This window comes from Elephantulus edwardii, unplaced genomic scaffold (assembly GCF_000299155.1).
Source record: "Elephantulus edwardii isolate Elephantulus edwardi_28Jun2011 unplaced genomic scaffold, EleEdw1.0 scaffold00024, whole genome shotgun sequence".
In the NCBI taxonomy this organism is placed as follows: domain Eukaryota; kingdom Metazoa; phylum Chordata; class Mammalia; order Macroscelidea; family Macroscelididae; genus Elephantulus; species Elephantulus edwardii.
Window position 1 is genome coordinate 7,014,855 of NW_006399774.1, and position 18,354 is coordinate 7,033,208.

Sequence of the window (18,354 nt, forward strand, 5' to 3'; positions counted from 1 at the left end):
AAATCATTGATCCATCTGCCACCAAGGCCGTATTTTCCCCAACTACTAGTCCTTTTTTGTTTGTAACTCTTGCATGCTAGTCCCATTTATTAATACATCTTGGGGAAAGCTGATAATTGTTGAGAACTGTTGAGTCAGAACTGACTCATAGCTGACTGTCCAGCAGATTTTCAGAGGCAGTAAATCACATGAGAGAACATTGCCCATCATTCTCCCACAAAGCAGCTTGAGGATTTGAACTCTGTATCTTTTGGAAGCAGGAGTGGCATCGACTTCCTAAACAGCATGCCTCCGGAAACTCTATGACCTTTGATAAATGTCTGTAGTTGTAGAGGGGCTTCAAGCCTTTTGTTCATAGGGTCGCTTTGAGTGGTGCTCATCTCGATGGCAATCAACAACAAAATAGTCTTTGCGTTGACAGTACTTCCCAGTGAGCTACCAGAGCGCCCCTAAAAGTCTGTCGAAGTCTTCATCTTTACCTTGTATATTTAAATAATAGTTGTCTTGACAGCTTTTATATGTAATGTTGATGTGTAACATCCTGTCACTGACATCATTGTATTTTAGGATGGATCTTGGAAGGCTCTTTTTGAGAAACAGTGTGTTACCATTCCTCCTCAGTTTCTCATTTCTGGTGTAGTAAATCATACAGTTGTCTGATTCAAATTAGTAAGAACCCATCCATCTCAGTCCTCATACCCTGGATGTTGATTTTTATGCATTAATTTCATTTTTTACAACTTCCAGTTTTCTCGATTGATGCTTTGTACATTCCATATTCCAATTGTGTTGGGAGTTTTACAGTATTTATTCTCCTTTTTAGCTCTGTCTCACCAGTCATTGGGTGAAGGCTTCATTCCTTCCACGTTCTTAAGGTAGACTCATGGGGAGCAGTTTTCCCCAGTCATGTTTTGATTGCCTTCTCTCCCATGTGGCTCATCTTCAGGTTTTCCTGAACAGTATTCCTGTGTTACTTGTAAGGATTTCAAGGGCTTTCCATTTCAGAAAAGGCTGACTTGTCCTGCTGTTTCTGCTTCTCTGTCTTCCCATGGAACCTCTACTACAGCCTGCCCACCACAGGGGACCCTGTTGGTATTTACAGTCGCTGTGGCAAAGCTTCCAGCAACATGTACACCACGACATATAACAAATTAACAGATGGTTGGATAGAATGTTTAGAAATTAAATATGGGGATAGACATTTAGTGCATAGGAAGCCGGACTGTTGTAGCTCAATAAATTTGTAGTAGGGATTGCCCAGTGTTTCACAAAGAACTTGGAAGCTGTTTAGCTACCACATTAAATACAGTGTGCGGTACACTTTATTTCATATATTGCAGAATTCGTGTTGGTGGATTCAAACCACATGCCTTCGGATTGTTAGTGCAGTTCTTACCACTAGGCCACCACAGTGCCCTCAATTAAAGAAATTGTCATCAGCAGACCATTGAGATGTATGTTTTGACTGCTGTGAGTTGGTTCCAAGTTGACTGCAAGGAAATGTGATTTGATTTGTTTTTTTATTTTTTGGATTTTTTGAGTTCTAACAAAGAGAAATGTAATAAGTTTCCTGGAAGCAAATCGAAGAACAATTAAAGAGTAGAAACCAGGCATGTTTGATACAAAATAACATTGTTATCAGAGCTGCCTCAGTTTCCTTCCTGAATCTGAATTCAAGAAGTTCGTGCTCGCTTCCTTAAGAAACTTTCTGTGGAAAGGTCTTTTTGACACATCCACAACAGACAGTAGTCTAGGGGAGATCTTTATCTACCCTCTTCCCAAGTTGACAATTTAATATTAAGTGTTTTTAAAGATACTGCATGAATATTCAAATGATAACAATAGGCCAGCTTTCTGATGATCAGATGTAATGAATTAAGGTTTTGGAAAACACAGGTCATTTGCAGTTGTCTAGATTAAGATCTTTGAAAAGTACTTTATTACTTAGTATGTTACTAGGGAAACTTTAGTCTGCTCCACTGTGCATCACTATTAAATTGAAATTCCACACAAAACCCAAGAGTAGTAGATGTGGTGTAGCACATTTTTTATTGTCCTAGAAGCATAATTTATGTAGACCGTATCTTCAAATAATGACTACATGTTTTAAGAGTCTTAATATTTCGTGTTATTTAAATAGGGAATGCCTACCAAAGAGAAAGATTTTTATATCAAAGTAACAGGCAACCATTGTTGAGTCACTTCATTGTGAATCTAGGAACTTTATATACTACAATTCTGTGAAATAAATCTTTCCGTTTTGTAAAGGAGAAAACAAAGATTCAGCAACTTGTAATAAGTCGAGTTTTCATGTTCAGGTCTTTCTGGGCAAAGTCTGTGTGGTGCTTTGTCTTGTATATATTTGCTCATTTAATTTTTAACAAATTCCTGTCCTTTGCCAGTCATTGATGATAAAAGGGAAAAATAAGAATGAACAGGGACTGTGCCCTTGGAGTTTAAACTCTCTTGAGTACTGAGCCTGTTAAGGCTTTGAGGAGTTTATTTAGCCTTTGCTTTTTGCAGTCCCTGAGTAGGTAAAATGTTCTGCGCATTTGAGAGAGTCCTTCATAAAGAATCTGATGGGATTCTAGCCCCAGTCAGACAGTATTTTTGCCACAGTCACGTCTGTGGAAACCGAAAGGGGAGGGGTGCCTTACACTTTTGGCAGATTTGAGTTGAGCTGTGATTTTTGTGGGGAACTGTTATTGTTAGGTGAGATGCCGTGCAGTCATTTTACAGGGACCAATAGAATAAAATGTTACCTGGTCTTGCATCATCCCCCGGTGTTTGACTCCATTGCTGCAGCGCTTGGATCAGTGCATCTCGTGAAGGGGTTTCCTCTTTTCTACTGGCCCTCTGCTTGACCAAGCTGGGTGTCCCTTCTCCAGGGAAGGATCCTTCTGATGACATCCAGAGAAAGCAAGATACAGTCTAGCCAAGCTTGCATTTTAGTTGTATTTCCCAGACAGAGTTCATTTCTTCTGCTTGCCCGTGGTTTATTCAGTGTACCATACACCATAATTCAAAGGTGGTAGCAGAAGAGGTGTTTGTGTTTTGGTTTTTTTTGTCTTCTGTATTCACAATCCAGCTTGCCTCTGTAAGAGGCAGTTGACAGTACTATGGCTTGGGACACCTGTGCGGTAGTCTTTCAGATGACTCCTTTGCTTTGTAATGCTTTATTTGTCCAATGCAGCACATTGTATGCTTCTCTTAGTCTGCTTCCATAGACTGTCACATCCAAGTAAAATGAAATTATTGACATTATTTCTGAGGATTTTTGTTTTCTTAATGTTGATAGGTAATGTATAAGTGCTTCACATCTTCGTTGTCAGCAAGGTTGTGTCATCTGCATATCAGATTGTTGAAGAATCTTCTCCAATCCTGAAGTCATGTTGTTATAAATACAATCCACATTTTTGGACTGTTTGCTCCACATACAGATTGAAATAGTGAAAACCTACATCACATTCCCCAATTTGAAACCTTAAAGCATTTCCTTTTCTCAACAACTTCCTTTTTGGTCTCTGTTCAAGTTCTGAATGAGCACAGTTGAGTGTTTTGGACACAGCTCCTTTCCCTATAATCTTCCCCCGTGATAAAGGAACCTTTAGCTAAAGGACTGCATGCTTTGCCTCCCAAGTATCAGTCACCATCACCACGTGGTACTTCAGGCATCAGATAAACACAAGTAAGTTATTTGGATGAATGCTTCTCAGGTGAATGACAGTATAGGATTGGACGTCATTAAATGATGCCTTGAGCATTGTTTCCCTTTCCCCACCCTTTAAAAGTTACTGAACAGATTAGTTTTTTAAAAGTACTTGAGAATTAAATTTAGAGAACACACAACATCCTTGTAGGTAGTCTCTAGAAGAGAGATGAGGTAATTTAGACCATAATCTCAGTTGTGGAGAGATGGAAATGGGGACAATTGAAACAGTTTCCAGAGTAATTGAGGGAGAAAAAGAATTTGACTTTAACTGTAGGTATTTCTAAGGAGTGTTGGAGTACATTTTGCTTAATTTCTGATTAACCACATATTCCATTTGAATGTCTTAAAAAGTCCACGTTTCTGTTGGAGTTTTCTGGTAGTAAAAGCTTAGTTTTCAGATTATGTTAGCATAATAGCCAAAAATACCATACAGTGTAGTGTAATTTTTAATATTTATTTCACCTTGGCTATTTGTCAGTTTCTTAATTATCCTTCTTAATCTTGAACTGAAAGTATCAAAAGAAATTTGTTTAAAAAAAATTATGGTTATCCACCAGATGCCTTGAGTTTTAAAAACTTTCCTTTAGATATAATTCACATACTCTGTAATTGATTGATTAAAGTATACCATTCAGTGGATTTTCGTATGTGCAGATATGGCTACAATAAGTTTTAGACTTTTTTTCAATGAACAATGAATGCCATGTGTGATAGCAGTTATTCTTGTTTCTTAGCTGCCTCAGCCTTAAACATCATGTGATCAGTTTGCCTTTTGAGGGGATATTTTTTTATCTCTGAAATCATGTATCTTCCCTTTTTCTCTATCATGGTTTCACTGACATTTCATTGAATGGTTAGAACATATTTTATTTAGTCATCTCTTGATGAACATTGAGATTGTTTCTACTTTTTTTGGTTATTATGAATAATATACTGCGGCAAACATTTGTGGTCAAGTTCTTAATGTGAAGGACTTGGTAGGTCGTGTGATAACTGTGTTTAACTAGTTGAGGAATCATCTAGCTGTGCTCCAAAGCAGCTGTGCCCAGCTGTTTACCCCCTTCCCCCCACAGTAAATGAAGGTGCTGCTTTCCCCACATCCTTGCTAACACTGGCAACCTGTCTTTTTGGGTTGTAACCATTTTCATAAATATGAAATGGTATCTCATTGTGGTTTTGATTTGGATATCTTTGCTGGCAGATGATGTTGAAATATATATACATATACACGCGCGCGCGCGCGCGCGCGCGCGCACACACACACACACACACACAGAGAAGCACTTTAATTTTGTGAAGAAGATCTGAATGTAATTGCTTGGTAATTTAATGGATTTTCTTGGAGACAATTGGTTCTGATGTAATAAAAATGTGGGCCATTTTTGGTTTTTTTTTTCTCCCTACCAGTTATATTCCCTGAATGACTACAAGCCACCTATATCTAAAGCGAAAATGACCCAAATTACTAAAGCAGCCATTAAAGCTATCAAGGTGAGTACTCAAAGTTAATTCTGTGTTTATCTTTCTTGTTGTTCTGTGCCATAGAGTTGTCTGTAACTCATAGCGACCCTATGTTCAGCAGCCCTAAACCCTGCTCTATTCTATGCCAATTTATTGTCTTTTGACAGACCAACCCCCATTACCCCAGTCACTGAATCAATCCGTCTCATAGAGGGTCTTCCTCTCCTCTGCTGTGTCTCCACCTTCCCAAGCATGGTGTCCCTCTCCAAGGACTGTCCTTCCTTGCAGTATGCCCAAAGTGTGTCACATGAAGCTTCAGGATCCTTGCCTCCAAGAAGCAGCCTGGTTTAACCCTCTTTAGGACAGACCTGTTTGTTTTCTTAGCAGTCGACGGTATATTCAATACTCTTCTCCAACACCACAGCTCAAAGGCATCAATTCTCCTTCTATTCTCCCTAGTCATTGTCCAGTTCTCTGATGCATTACAAGTGATTGCAAAGACCATGGCCTGTATCAGGCACACCTTAGTCTCCATACTGGCTTCATTGCTCTTCAGTACTTTGAAGAGGTCTCTGACAGCAGACTTTCCCATCGTAATACGTCATTCATTTAATTTCCTGGCTGCCGGTGCCAACAGTGTTGATTGTAGATGGGTAAAATTTAGTGTGGGGTTTTTGTGTGTGTGTGTGTGACTGTGTCTGTCTGTCTGTCTGTCTATCTATCTATCTATCTGTCTGTCTGTCTGTCTGTCTGTCTGTCTATCTAATTGTTCTAGAGGGAGCTCTGGTGGCCTAGTGGTAAGAATCTTGCTGCATTTCCAAAGGTAGTTCAGATCTGCCAGCTGCTCCATGGAATAAGAATGGACAGTGTCTTCCTGTGCTTAACTACCTCTTAACACACTCACACAGCAAAGATAGGGTCTGCTGTGGTTTGGTTTTAACTTGCTGGTTGGTACACAGCAACAAAAACATATTTATATATGTGTATGTTAGCTGTCTAGTCTTTCTACAGCAGATAGACCATAAATGGATGTGTGTCATTAACTGGTATGTCTTCTCATCATTTAGGACACCAGCTCTAGGGGAAGGGCTTTATCTCTTTGGCTCCAGAGGAAGGTCCTTCATTCCTTTCAGTGTCTTTGGGATCAGTGTTTCTTAGAGATCCTTAGAGAGCTCCACGTGTCTTAGAATCAGTCTTCCCTCCTCCTACAAAGGCGTGTCTGTGGTTTTCTGTCCTTGGACACGTAAGAACTGGAGGCAAAGAAATAAGGACTTGGAAAAGTCTAGGGCCAGCTTGCTCCTTGCAGGCTCAAGCTCACCCATCCAACATTGAGAGAAAAAAAAAGAATCAGTCTTCCCCTGGGATAGTGGGTTCTCAGTGCAGCAGCTGCATGGTCAATCTTGGTGGAAGGCACATGCCTCCTTTCTGCTCACTTCTCTTTCCTTTTGATTTTTTTAAGAGAAAAATTTATGTAGACCATTCCTGAGAGGAGCTGCCCGTTTTGGGGATCAGGCCTATGACCTGAGTTAAGGGTATTACATACCCCAGTCCCCTTAACCCATTGTCTCATCACCTCAGAGTGTATCATGGAGAATGATTTGTCCTCACACAGCAAAGATAACACATGGCATTTATTTGCCATGCCATCTGGCTACATTGATTTTTGTAACATTGGACATTTTTGAAAAATCTAGACCTATTGTTTTGCCATATTTTATTTTAAATTGCACTCAGTATATCTGAAGTGGTATTTTTAACTGCTGTTTAAATTAGATGCAAATGATGATTGTTTGTTATATTATGGTAAGTTACTAATTTTACCAGTTTTTAGAGAAATTGTTATAATGGGGTGCTTTGGTGCCAGTGGATCTGAGCAGGACAGTGGATGTTCTGCACACAGTGCAGTTTACATCCTTGGAACTTGCTGGAGGGTTTCTGTGAGTCAGGAGGATCAGGTCAGGGAGTGAGGGAGTGAACGCTGCCCATTGGCAGCATAGCCTCACCGACAGCCTCCTACGGAAGGAGAACTGCATGAATTAGTAAACTCCTGAAGTAAAAGTTTAGTAAGCTGTCTTACTCTGAATTATTTGTAGTACCACTTGTAAGAAGCGCTGTCCAGTTATTTCTTAGAAGAGTTATTTTTTGATAAATCATTGTATAATTTAATATTTTGTATATTCTAACTATTGAGGTTTATAAAATACCAAGTGATTTTTAAGTAGTTTGAACTCTTACTCAGGCAGCTTAAAAGATAAAGTATTTCTTTGTTTCAAGGTAAATTTTCACCATGGGAAGGTGTAAAAAATGAGATTTTCCCTGTCTTTGGTCTCACAGTTACCGGTTATCAGGCGGCATTTTAGTCTGATGCTCTCTCATCTCCTCAAGCTGAAGATCTTTCTTCAGGAACATAAGTCATGAGATTAAAAGAATAAAAGCATAATTTAGAAGAATATACTATTTCTGTTTAGAAATATACCTTTTTGTATTTAACTACTTAACTGCCATGAAGTATTTGGAACATTTTAACAGAGTCTAGGGTACTGTGCTTCTTAAACATAAAGTTTTTGTTTTATTCAAAATATAATATCTTCTGAAATATAAATCTTCTAAGTTTTCATATAATTAATAGAAGCAGAAATAAAAGAGTAAATTCTTTAGTACACAGTTTTTTTATAAACTGTTGCTAGTGTTTTAAATCTGTGTTTACTTCATTCTGCCAGTTCATCAAACTAGTAGAATATTGTATATATTTGTTTTGTTATAAATAAAACACTCCTTCAGCTCCAGTTTTCAGAAATGGAGATAAAGTTGACAACTCACTTGAGCACAATAATTAATGCTATTTGGTGTTTCTAGTACTCTTCCTTGATGAGCTGCTGTAGGAAATCTGTATTTTCTTTGTTGTTCCATGAAAGTAAGACTGTATCCGTCAGTGAATTTAGCAACATTATTTTGCTATCAGGAGAAAGTGTTCTGCTGTCAACACAGCTGTTTATTAGGTTAGGTTTTCACTAGGACTTTGGTAGAATTCTTTATAATCTATGTTGAGATAACGCATTTTGGACACACTGTAAACCACATTATGTCCAAACTGCCTCATTGCTACCTTCCAGCTAGCTTCCAGAGGTAAATCACACGGGAGGAAGAGACTGCCCATCTTTCTCTCCCATTACCGACATTAGAGCAGCCTTTTAGTTAATCAGATACCACGATTATGGCTTTTGACAGTGGGAGACATCAGTGTTTGTATCAAGATTCTTGATTCAAATTCATTCTTTTGATAGACATGTGAAGCTGTCTTAAAGCATATGGTTAGAAGGAAAACGATAACATAATTGGACAGATTTAAAAACCATTTTTATTTTTTTTCCCTTTTTAGTTCTATAAACATGTGGTACAAAGTGTTGAAAAATTCATCCAGAAAGTAAGTATATATAATTTTACATAAAATGCTAAATATGTATTTTAATTGTAAATTAGTGCCTTGTACTTGTCTCCTTTAAATCGGATACTTGAGTTTAAATTATTTTAGTAGACTTTAAAGAGTCTTATTATTTTCTAATTGATAAAATAGTTTTTTGATGATTGTGATTATTATACCTGAAGTATTTTTGATAAATTTACATTGTTATGTGTCTCTTTAGTTTGATTGATTTGTAATTCTGTAAATAATGTAATTTGTAATTATGTAAAAATAATGTGATTGATTTTTATTGATAATGTAAATTTGTTGCTTATAGCCTTTAATGAAATTTTAACTTTCTGTTTCAACCTGCATGGATAGATGATACCTCTTTAGATGTGGATAAAATAATACCATTAAGCTACTTTTTATCTGATCCATTGTATCATACATCTTTTGGTCTTATCAAATGGAACCTACATTTCCATTTTCCAGATGAAACACAGAGATGATGTGGAAAGCACTTGCCTTACGTCACCTTTCTTTTCTGTTTGTAAACCAGACCTACAATGACTAGATTGCAGTTCTTTGTTATCTTTGTAAGCAGAAGCCCTTTGGGGCCATAGTTTTTGGCAAGAATACATAAGATTTCCTTGTCCTTTTGCTGTAAGTAGTTTAGGATTTAGAAACAGGAGTGCATCCACTTCCTAAACAACATGCCACTGGAAATTCTATGAACTTTGATAAATGATGATAGTTACAGAAAGGCTTCAGGCCTTTTGTTCATAGGGTTGCTGTGAGTTGTGCTCAACTCGATGGCAGTCAACAATTCCCGTACCTGGATGCAGGCTTAGCTGTTCTGTGGGTTATGGATATTGACACAGTTGCAATCTCTGTTTGAACAAATACAGTGACTGGGAGAAGGACTAAAGGATTGCAGTGGACGTTGCTGAACCCCTAAAGTAACATGATAATTTATAATGAGCCAGCTAATTTTGTGTACTTTAGCTTTCTTCATAAAAGTCTTGTTTTCTTAGTACTTTAAAAGTTCTATAAAACTATTTTGATGTTAACTAGCTTAATTTGAGGCTAAGACACTAGTTAAAGTAACATGTATACTGACCAGATAAATCAGTCTATGAAATCAAAGTGTTGGTGACTCAAAAATGTAATTGCTTTAAAGCATTCAGATACTTTTATAAAAATGCTCACATTTAAGTCAGAGGAACCCAGGTGGCAAAAGACATCAGCCCTTACTGCTGAGGGCAGTTGGTGGCTCCAGCCTTCTGTTCTGAGGGACAAAAGGGCTGGCAGTGTGTTCCCATTCAGATTCCAGCCACACACTCCATGAGACACTAGTACTCTGCTCTCTGGGGTTGCTTTATGTCAGAATCAGTGTTCGTCAGAACATCAATGCCAACTGTAGCATTTCTTGTATTTTATTGTGCATAGGAATTACCTAGGGAGCGTATTAAAATGGAGATTCTGACTCACCTACGAAGGTCTGAGATCTTTCATTTTCAGAGTTTGCCAGGTGATACCTTTGCCTGTAGCCAGGAGAGCACACTCTTGAGTAGTAGGACTCTGAAAAAGGAACATAAGTTTGTGGCTAATTTTTTTTTAAACAGATTTGATTTGGGGTAGGAATATTTTTAGGAGATATTGCAGTGTTGCAGAAAGACCTGCTTTAATAGAAGCAGGTACAGTTTTACCTTCTTGAGTCTGTTATCATAAGAAGATGCTTTTATCTAGAACATGATTATCTAGAACATCTCTCATCATTTTGCATTATGTACTTTTATATAGACATGTAGGAGCTTATCTTTGGTAAAGGAAGTACAGTCTTGGGAGGCATGTATGTTAAGGAAGATACATAAGCCTTCTACAATGTGTTAGAATTCTGTAATTGGCAAGATTTTTCAACTGATGATGCTAACGAAAAACAACCAGACTAGTCAGTACCAACTTAATAACTAATAAAAAGTTCACTTGGGGAAGGATGTAGCTGACGCTGCCTTGTCTTTCTTCCTTGACACTGATGATCTACTGGAGGGCATTAGCAAATATATTGAATTCTGTCTAACATTCTTTTTTTTAAAAAAAATTATTATTAATTTCAATGAAAATTTACAGAGACTTTGGATTTCCATTCAGTCATTGTTGCACTTTTCTCTCCTCCCAACCTTTCCCCCCAAGTTAACATTCTTAATTAGATGCCAGAGTGGATTGATTTGTTTCTTACAATATTACTTCATGTGGAGTAGGGCAGAACACAATTCATTGTCTAGTTAAAAGATACTGAGTGAGCTAAATATGACTGTCTCCTAATAACAGTCATACTTGAACTAGATCTTAAGTAAACTTAAGTCAAAACAATTCTTGGGGGCAAGGGGCGAGATGCCACTCAGACCTGGCACACTGCAGTTTTAGAATAGTGTGTCGTACTTGACTTGAAAGCACCTAACAGCAGCAACAACAGTATAATTGTACTGACACCTACGGAGGTCCATGTAAGACTTCAGAGAGGATAGGGAACCTCCTTGGAATGCTGAAACCATTGAGAGCAGTGACATTTTTAGAGCAGGCGTGGAAGTAGGCTTCATGTTGTGATGAGCATTAGAATCTCCAGAAAAGCACACTGTTAGGAAGAAGTGTATCACTGCAGTAGAACCAAGAATCCCAGAATACTCTATAATAGTAATAATCTATAGCAAGAGAATAGCAAGAACATCTTGATAAGGCTGGTTGGCAGCTCATGAGAAGGCATTTAGCAGATGTACTCTGAGTAAGGTTTATTACTTTTTCCATTACCTGTGAATGCAACTGATGGGAGATTTTGTGAATCTTATGTATTTTTTATTTGTGTGAGTAAATATAAAAATGTCATTGTGTTTGATTGGGTAGCACAAAAGAGTATCTTTCCCAGAGGTACGCGGTTCAAATCCACCAGATGCTCTGCTGAAGAAGGAGGAACAATCACCTCCTGTACCTGTCAGATCCAATTTGACGGCGCACACATAAAATAAATAAATAAAAATTAAAAAAAAATAAAATATTAAAGGAGTATCTTTGAGTCATCAAAGGTTTTTCTTTGTTTCTGTGTCCACCTCAGCTACCCCAAGAGCATGCCCTAACTTTGCCATTTACTGTCAAGTTGATTCTAGAATAAAATAAAACTGCCCTATGGGATTTCTAAAGCTATAAACCTTTTTTATTTATTTTTTTTATTTTAATTGTGATTTTAGTGGAAGTTTACCAAAGTTGTTTTCATTTATTCATTATTACACATTTTACCCCCCCCCTTTCCCCTTCCACCAGTTCACTTTTTTAAAACATATTTATTCATTGTTTCACAGTTACCCCCACCCCCCCAAAGTCCTCTTTGCAGTTTACCCCTTATTCTGGGCTGTTGTATGTGAGTGTGTGTGTGTGTATATATATATAAAATGCCTAATCATATATTCATTTTAAACATTTCTTTCCTTCATCTATTCCAGTGCAGTATTCATTATTTATCCCCCTTTTTCCCCCAACCCCCATGTAAGTCCTGTTTTGTGACAGAGGTGGTATGCAGTATTTGTCCTTTTGTGACTAAGATATTTCACTCAGCATAATGTGTCGCCCAGGGTCATCCATGTTGTATAACATTTTATGAGTTCCTTGTTTTAAGTACTACATAGTATTCCACTGTGAGAATATACCATTCTTTTTCTATCTATTCAGTTATTGATGAGCACTTGGGTTGCTTCTATTGTGAATAACGTAGCAATAAACATGGGTGTGCATATATTTATTTGGGTGGTAGCTCTGGTTTCTTTAGGATATTATTCCTAGTAGTGAAATTGCTGGGTCAAATGGTACTCTAGTTCCAGCTTTTTAAGAAAACGCCATACTGCCTTCCGTAATGGTTGCACCACTTTACACTCCTACCAGCATTGAGTAAGAAGGGTTCCAGTCTCATCACAGGTCTCGCTAGCATTTGTTATTTGCTGCTCTGCTGAACTTTGCCATTGTTACTAGGTGAACTAATATCTCATAGTTGTTTTTACTTGAATCTCTATGGGAGCAAGGGGTTTTGAGCATTTCTTCATGTTTTTGTTTACCATCTGAATGCCTTCTTTGGTGAAATGTTTATTGATACTTTGTTTCATTTTGCAGTTGGATTATTTTCTTGTTGATGTGCTGGAGTATCCTATAAATTTGAGATAGGAGTCCCTTATCAGATACGTCATCACCAAATAATTTGAAAGCAGAGTGCCATATCTTATTTCCAGAGAGTACCTGGTGGTTTGAACTGCTGACCTTTCTGTTAGCAACTGAACACTTTACTATGCTGTATGCTACTAGGGCTTCTCTGCCCTAAATGCGCAAACTGGAACTTACAGAATTTTGCTGCAGGCACAACTAAATATTAAGAACTCTTGTTTATCATTGTACAGAGAAAAGTGAAATTATTCCTGTGGCTTCAGCCATGGCCGTGTCCTGCGATAGCCCTGTTTTTAAGTGTCTCAGTAGCATCACTGAGTGCTTTGCAAGTTAAGATGGCATACCCCTGGTTACAACCATTTTAGTTATGTTGACTTTAAATTAGTACCTGCTTCTAGTAGTAAAAGCTAACAACAATTTTAGAACCCAGATTGTTGTATCTGAATTGACTACGTGTAAATGTGTTGTCAGCAGAATGAAAATCATGCACATGCATTTAGAAGTGCCTCCTCCCTACTGTTGTTCTTCCATTTCTCACAGGAAAGACTCTGAAGCACAAAAAAAAAAGGGAATTAGTAATGTACAGTTTCAAGAGGAAGTAAATGGGGTGGGGGGAGATGCAGGATTCTTTATCCCCTTTTTTTAAAAAAATCAAATAGTGAAACTATCTTGTAATTGAAAAGTTTATCAGAAGTTCTTGTGTTTTCAATACTTGTGGAACTTGGAGAGGAAGTGTCAAAAATATGTTTTATTAATTTTGATTGATTTTTCTCTGTTTCTTAGCCATTTCACAATAATTGAAGAGTTATAGCATTCTTTCTGGTTTTAGTTATTTTATTATTTTTTAGGGCATTTCTAATAGTTAAGGAAATTCTGTCCCAGAATTTGCTATTATATATGTAAGAAGTTTTTCTTCCTAGGCCTTACAAGATAGAGAAAAGATTGTTAGTGACTTCATCTTACTTGGATCTATTCTCAGTACACTTGGTTCCAACAGTCAGGAGATCAGAAGATATAATTGTACTGGAAAAATCCATAATCGGGACCTCTCCAAATTATTGAGGAGCAATGATGCCAGTTTGAGGACTAAGGTGTGCCTGATCCTAGCCATGGTCTTTTCAGTCTCTTTCTATGTATCTGAGAGGTGAATAGTGAGTAAGGATGACAGAAGAAGAATCACTGCCTTAGAGCTGTGGTGTTGGAGAAAAGTGCTGAATATCCAGTGGACTGCCAAAAGAACAAATAGATATGTCTCTGAGAATGTTCAGCGAGAGTGCTCCTTGGAGACAAAGATAATGAAGCTTTGCCTCACGTACTTTGCTAGGAGAGGCCGTTCTTGGAGGGGACTGCTTAGGAGAGGAAGACCCACAACCAGGTACATTGACACAGACAGCAGTGGGCTTACATGTGTCCGAGATGATGACAGTGGTACAGTATAGTACAGGCTTCAGATCTGTGGTTCACAGGGCCACTATGAGTCGTTCTCAGTGACACCTAACAACAGTCAATGTGAATTGACTCGATGGCATTGAGCTTGATTTGGTTTTGGGGTTTTTGTTCCTCAACTTGGAAAATGGATCAGAAACACTGATCCAATGGAGTACCAGAATATGGATTATGGGGGAAAGTAGTAGTTCTTTTTTCGCTTATGGTAAAATGCTCTTGATAATTTTTCTTTAATGTTTGGCAAGCAGTTTATTCTGTAGATCCACTCCACATCTGGAAATTATGCATATATGTTGTTATTTTTCACACCCTTATAAACAAATACCAGGCAATAGGGAGATGATTACATCAGTTATGGTGAAGCCACACAAAGGGATCTGCTGGGTCTTTTAACAAGATTTGGCATGCAGCTCTTCATAGGGTCGGTGTGGGTCCTCTTCGCCTCATGGATGGCACCCAACAGAAGCAGCGTAAACTGATAGGCATACACCATAGGTTCCTCTTCCAGACTTTGCAGAGACAGTGGTACTCTTGATAATTTTTAAATGGCTTGGCCACAGGAATTTGCAGTTTTTCCTTTAAATTATCCTTTGTCACTGTCATTCATTGATGCTCTGTCATTGTTCTCTGGTTGTAACTGACTGGTAGCCGTCTCTCCATTCCGTTTCCCGGGCCCTACTTTGCATGGGAGGAACTTGCTCATATTCATTCCACAGAGCTGGATGCCACTATTAACTGCTCTGCTTTTCTAAAATACCAGCCTATTTTGGAAGACATTCATTTTACTCTACTTTATTGGAATTGGTTAATTTTTAAATATGTTAGACTCTTTATAATTTTAGAAGTAATATGGCTTTAAAATGAACTTAAAAGAGAGTTCTCAGTTTTTACATTGGTTAAGACATCTTTTAAATTATGTACTTAATGTCCTTTTGTTTAGTCTTTTCATATAACAACAACAACAGCAAAACCCCACACAAGACACAAACAAACCCAAAAACCATTTGTGAGAATTAAAGTGAGTAAATTCTACAACTGCCTGATAAGGGTACAGGATTTGTAATGGTAGCATCTTTCTTCTCTTACTGATAGGATATTTGAGAACAGTTTTCAGGCTTTGGTTTTTGTGAGTTGAGAGCATTATAATGTGCTCTTCAGTATTTCTTCCTTGTTAAGTGAGAAGGCGTTTGCCACTTCTCCCAGCAGAGGTCTGACGCACATTGGCAGCACTTTTCCTAGAGCTCTTTCCTGAGTTTATGCCTTTCTTCCACAGATCTGAAAAATCGCAGAACTTCTTAACAGTCATCACAGTGCTGGATTTTGTATGCTGGGGGGGGGGCATTGTTTGGTCGTTAGAACCTGCTCGGTGGTACTGCCTCAGTGTGTAGATGCTTGGCCGTGGAACAGCACAGTATACAGAGTAGCCAAGGTGGATGCCTTACACTACGGTGCTGAGGGCCTGCTGGGGGCGCTGCGGGGGCTGTTGAGTCAGCCTGAAATTGGACAGGGTAGAAGAATCAGTGTCTCAATGTTCAGGATCCCAACATGAGTGGTTATTTTGGATTTGTGATGCTTTTTTGTCAGTCCAGAATTTGACCTTTCTCTTTCTCCACTCTTTTCCCCCGCCTTCTCAGTGTAAACCAGAATACAAGGTACCGGGCCTTTATGTCATTGATTCCATTGTACGACAATCCCGACACCAGTTTGGTCAAGAAAAGGATGTGTTTGCACCAAGGTTTAGTAATAACATCATTAGCACTTTCCAGAATTTATACCGTTGCCCCGGGGACGACAAGGTATGCTGTTGCTTCTTGGTTTGTTTTATTTTTTTATAGGGAATTATATTATTCTTTGGATCTTGATTTGTTTTAATGTATGACTTTAAATCATGTTACATTTACTCTTAGTCCGAATTGAAATACTTAAATATTTCACAGTCTCTGCTCCTTTCTTGATAGAGTTGTCGTAGGGTGAAAGGTGTGGTTGAGTTGCAGCTTTTGATTCATTGTAGTAATTAATACACATGTGAGTAACTTGAAACTCATGATTTTCCCTTTTCAGTGTCTGCAAAAAGGATTTTTTTAGCAGTTAATAATAAATGCACATCAGAGTTCTTTTCTCTATCAGGGTTCAGATTGATACTGCAAAATCTTAACAGACCTGAAGGGCTGAATATTCTGTAGTTAGCAGAATGAGAGAGTATTAGCCGTCTCCTTGTGCTCTCCAGGCTGCTGGAAGGTTGCTTGTGTGGAGGCTGATTTAGAGTAGTTTCTGACAAGAGCGATGGCAGTGTTGATGAGGTAGGAAGTCAGCTGTGACTCACAAAGCCCTTCAGAGCAACAGAGCTGAACCCTGTTCCATCCTCACCATCTGTAATACACTGGAGCCCATTATTAGGGTAACTGGTCAGTCCGTCTTTTTGAGGGTCTCCCCTCTTTCTCTGACCTTCTGCTTTCCCCAGGGTGTTGTGCTTTTCAAAGGAATGGCCCTTTCCTGACAGCTGCTCAGAGTGAAATGAAGTTTCACTGCCCTTGCCTCTACTGAGAATCCTGGTTGCACTTGCTCCATGACAGATTTGTTTCTTCCGGCTTTTAGGAACCGTATAACTAAAAAGATCATCACAAATCTTCTACCATGGCCTCAGTATAATAGGATTAGTTAAAGACTATTATTGGAACAGAGTAAGGGAACTTGGCATAGTACAGTGTTGTCAGTGATGGGCTAATAACCATATGAATAGTTGTAAGACTGGTTGATAGAAGCATTCAGATATTCCCACAAACCATTAAAGTCAAAGATGATGAAATTGGGCATTTCTTTTGACTTTTTGCAGTTCGTAATTGATCAAACATGCAGTCAAGTTTTATTAGTTATTATTAATGAGTGAAATACAAAATTGGAAGCAAAGAAGGACTAATAGTTGAAAAATATTTCCCTGGTGACGTAAATGAGGTCAGCAGTTCTATGATAGTATTTTGTATAATCAGTGATTTTTAGTCATTCCTTAAAATATTACAAACATTTTCCTGTAAGGGAAAAAAGATCAACTCCAGTAAGGCAATTTAGACTAAAATGAAGTATCTGCCAGATTAACTAATTTGAAAATGACAGCACTTAATAATGATACCTGGTTCTTCGAGAGAAAGATGAATCGTCTCCACCTGTGTGCTGCACAGCTTGGGCAGATTGATCATTTGCAAGTTCAGTTGAACATCATATACAAGTTCAAATTGAAGTTGAAGAATATGTGAGGGGGAAAAAAATCACAAAATCTTGAGTTTATCCCACAGGAATTATAAAATCCATCCCGAGAGCAAATGTGTGGCACATTGACCACTAATGATTGAAAACCAGATGAATTGAGGGATGGCATCAAGGATGTCTCCATGCAAAAAGTAAAAGGTCGTTAAAAAGGCAGATAAGAAAGAAAAGGAGAAAATGGATGCAAGGAGAGACTCTGAATTTTGTTGTTCAATGTAGGGAAGCCACCTTCAGAAGGAATGATGATTTAAGCAGGCTAACAGAAGATCTCGGAGGGCTGCTTGAGAAGACAAAGTATTACCATCACCTGTGTATTGGAAACCTGGAGTTAGAAAACCAAAAGGGAGTTTCTCAAATTGAAAGCACTGAAGAACAAATTGAAATACTGAAGACGTCTCTCGACAAAATATTGAATGATACAGGAAGCATCATAAAAGGATGGATGGAATACATACAGTGCACTAGAAAGACTGTTGATATCAGATACATCTAGGCTTAAAATGGAAAATATCTGAAAGATGATTACATTTACTTGTGTTTTCTTAACCATGCAAAGACATGTGACTCTGAGAATCATAATAAATTGTAGATAACATTGAGAAGAATGGCACTTCCAGAACACTTAACTGTACTTACGTAAAGCCTGTCAGTAGACCAAGAAATACTCATTTCAACAGGACGTTGTATATGTTGTTGTTATGTGCCGTCGAGTCGCTTGCGACTCATAGCGACCCTATGTACAACAGGCCCTAAACTCTGTCCTGTGCCAATCGCACTGTCCCTGACACTCCCATCCCAATTATCCCAGTCACTGAATCAATCCACCTCATAGAGGGCCTTCCTCTCCTGCGCTGTCCCTCCACCC

General features: G+C 38.2%; 1 protein-coding gene across 1 annotated transcript in view; it reads left to right on the plus strand.

Annotated features, from left to right (window-relative positions):
• Nucleotides 1-18,354, plus strand: part of SCAF8 (SR-related CTD-associated factor 8) — a 66,302-nt gene that overhangs the window by 4,663 nt on the left and 43,285 nt on the right. Inside the window, exons 2-4 of the mRNA XM_006882808.1 lie at nt 5,120-5,203; nt 8,553-8,597; nt 15,863-16,024. Of these exons, the coding sequence (XP_006882870.1) occupies nt 5,120-5,203; nt 8,553-8,597; nt 15,863-16,024 (291 nt within the window). The remainder of the gene's footprint in view (nt 1-5,119; nt 5,204-8,552; nt 8,598-15,862; nt 16,025-18,354) is intronic.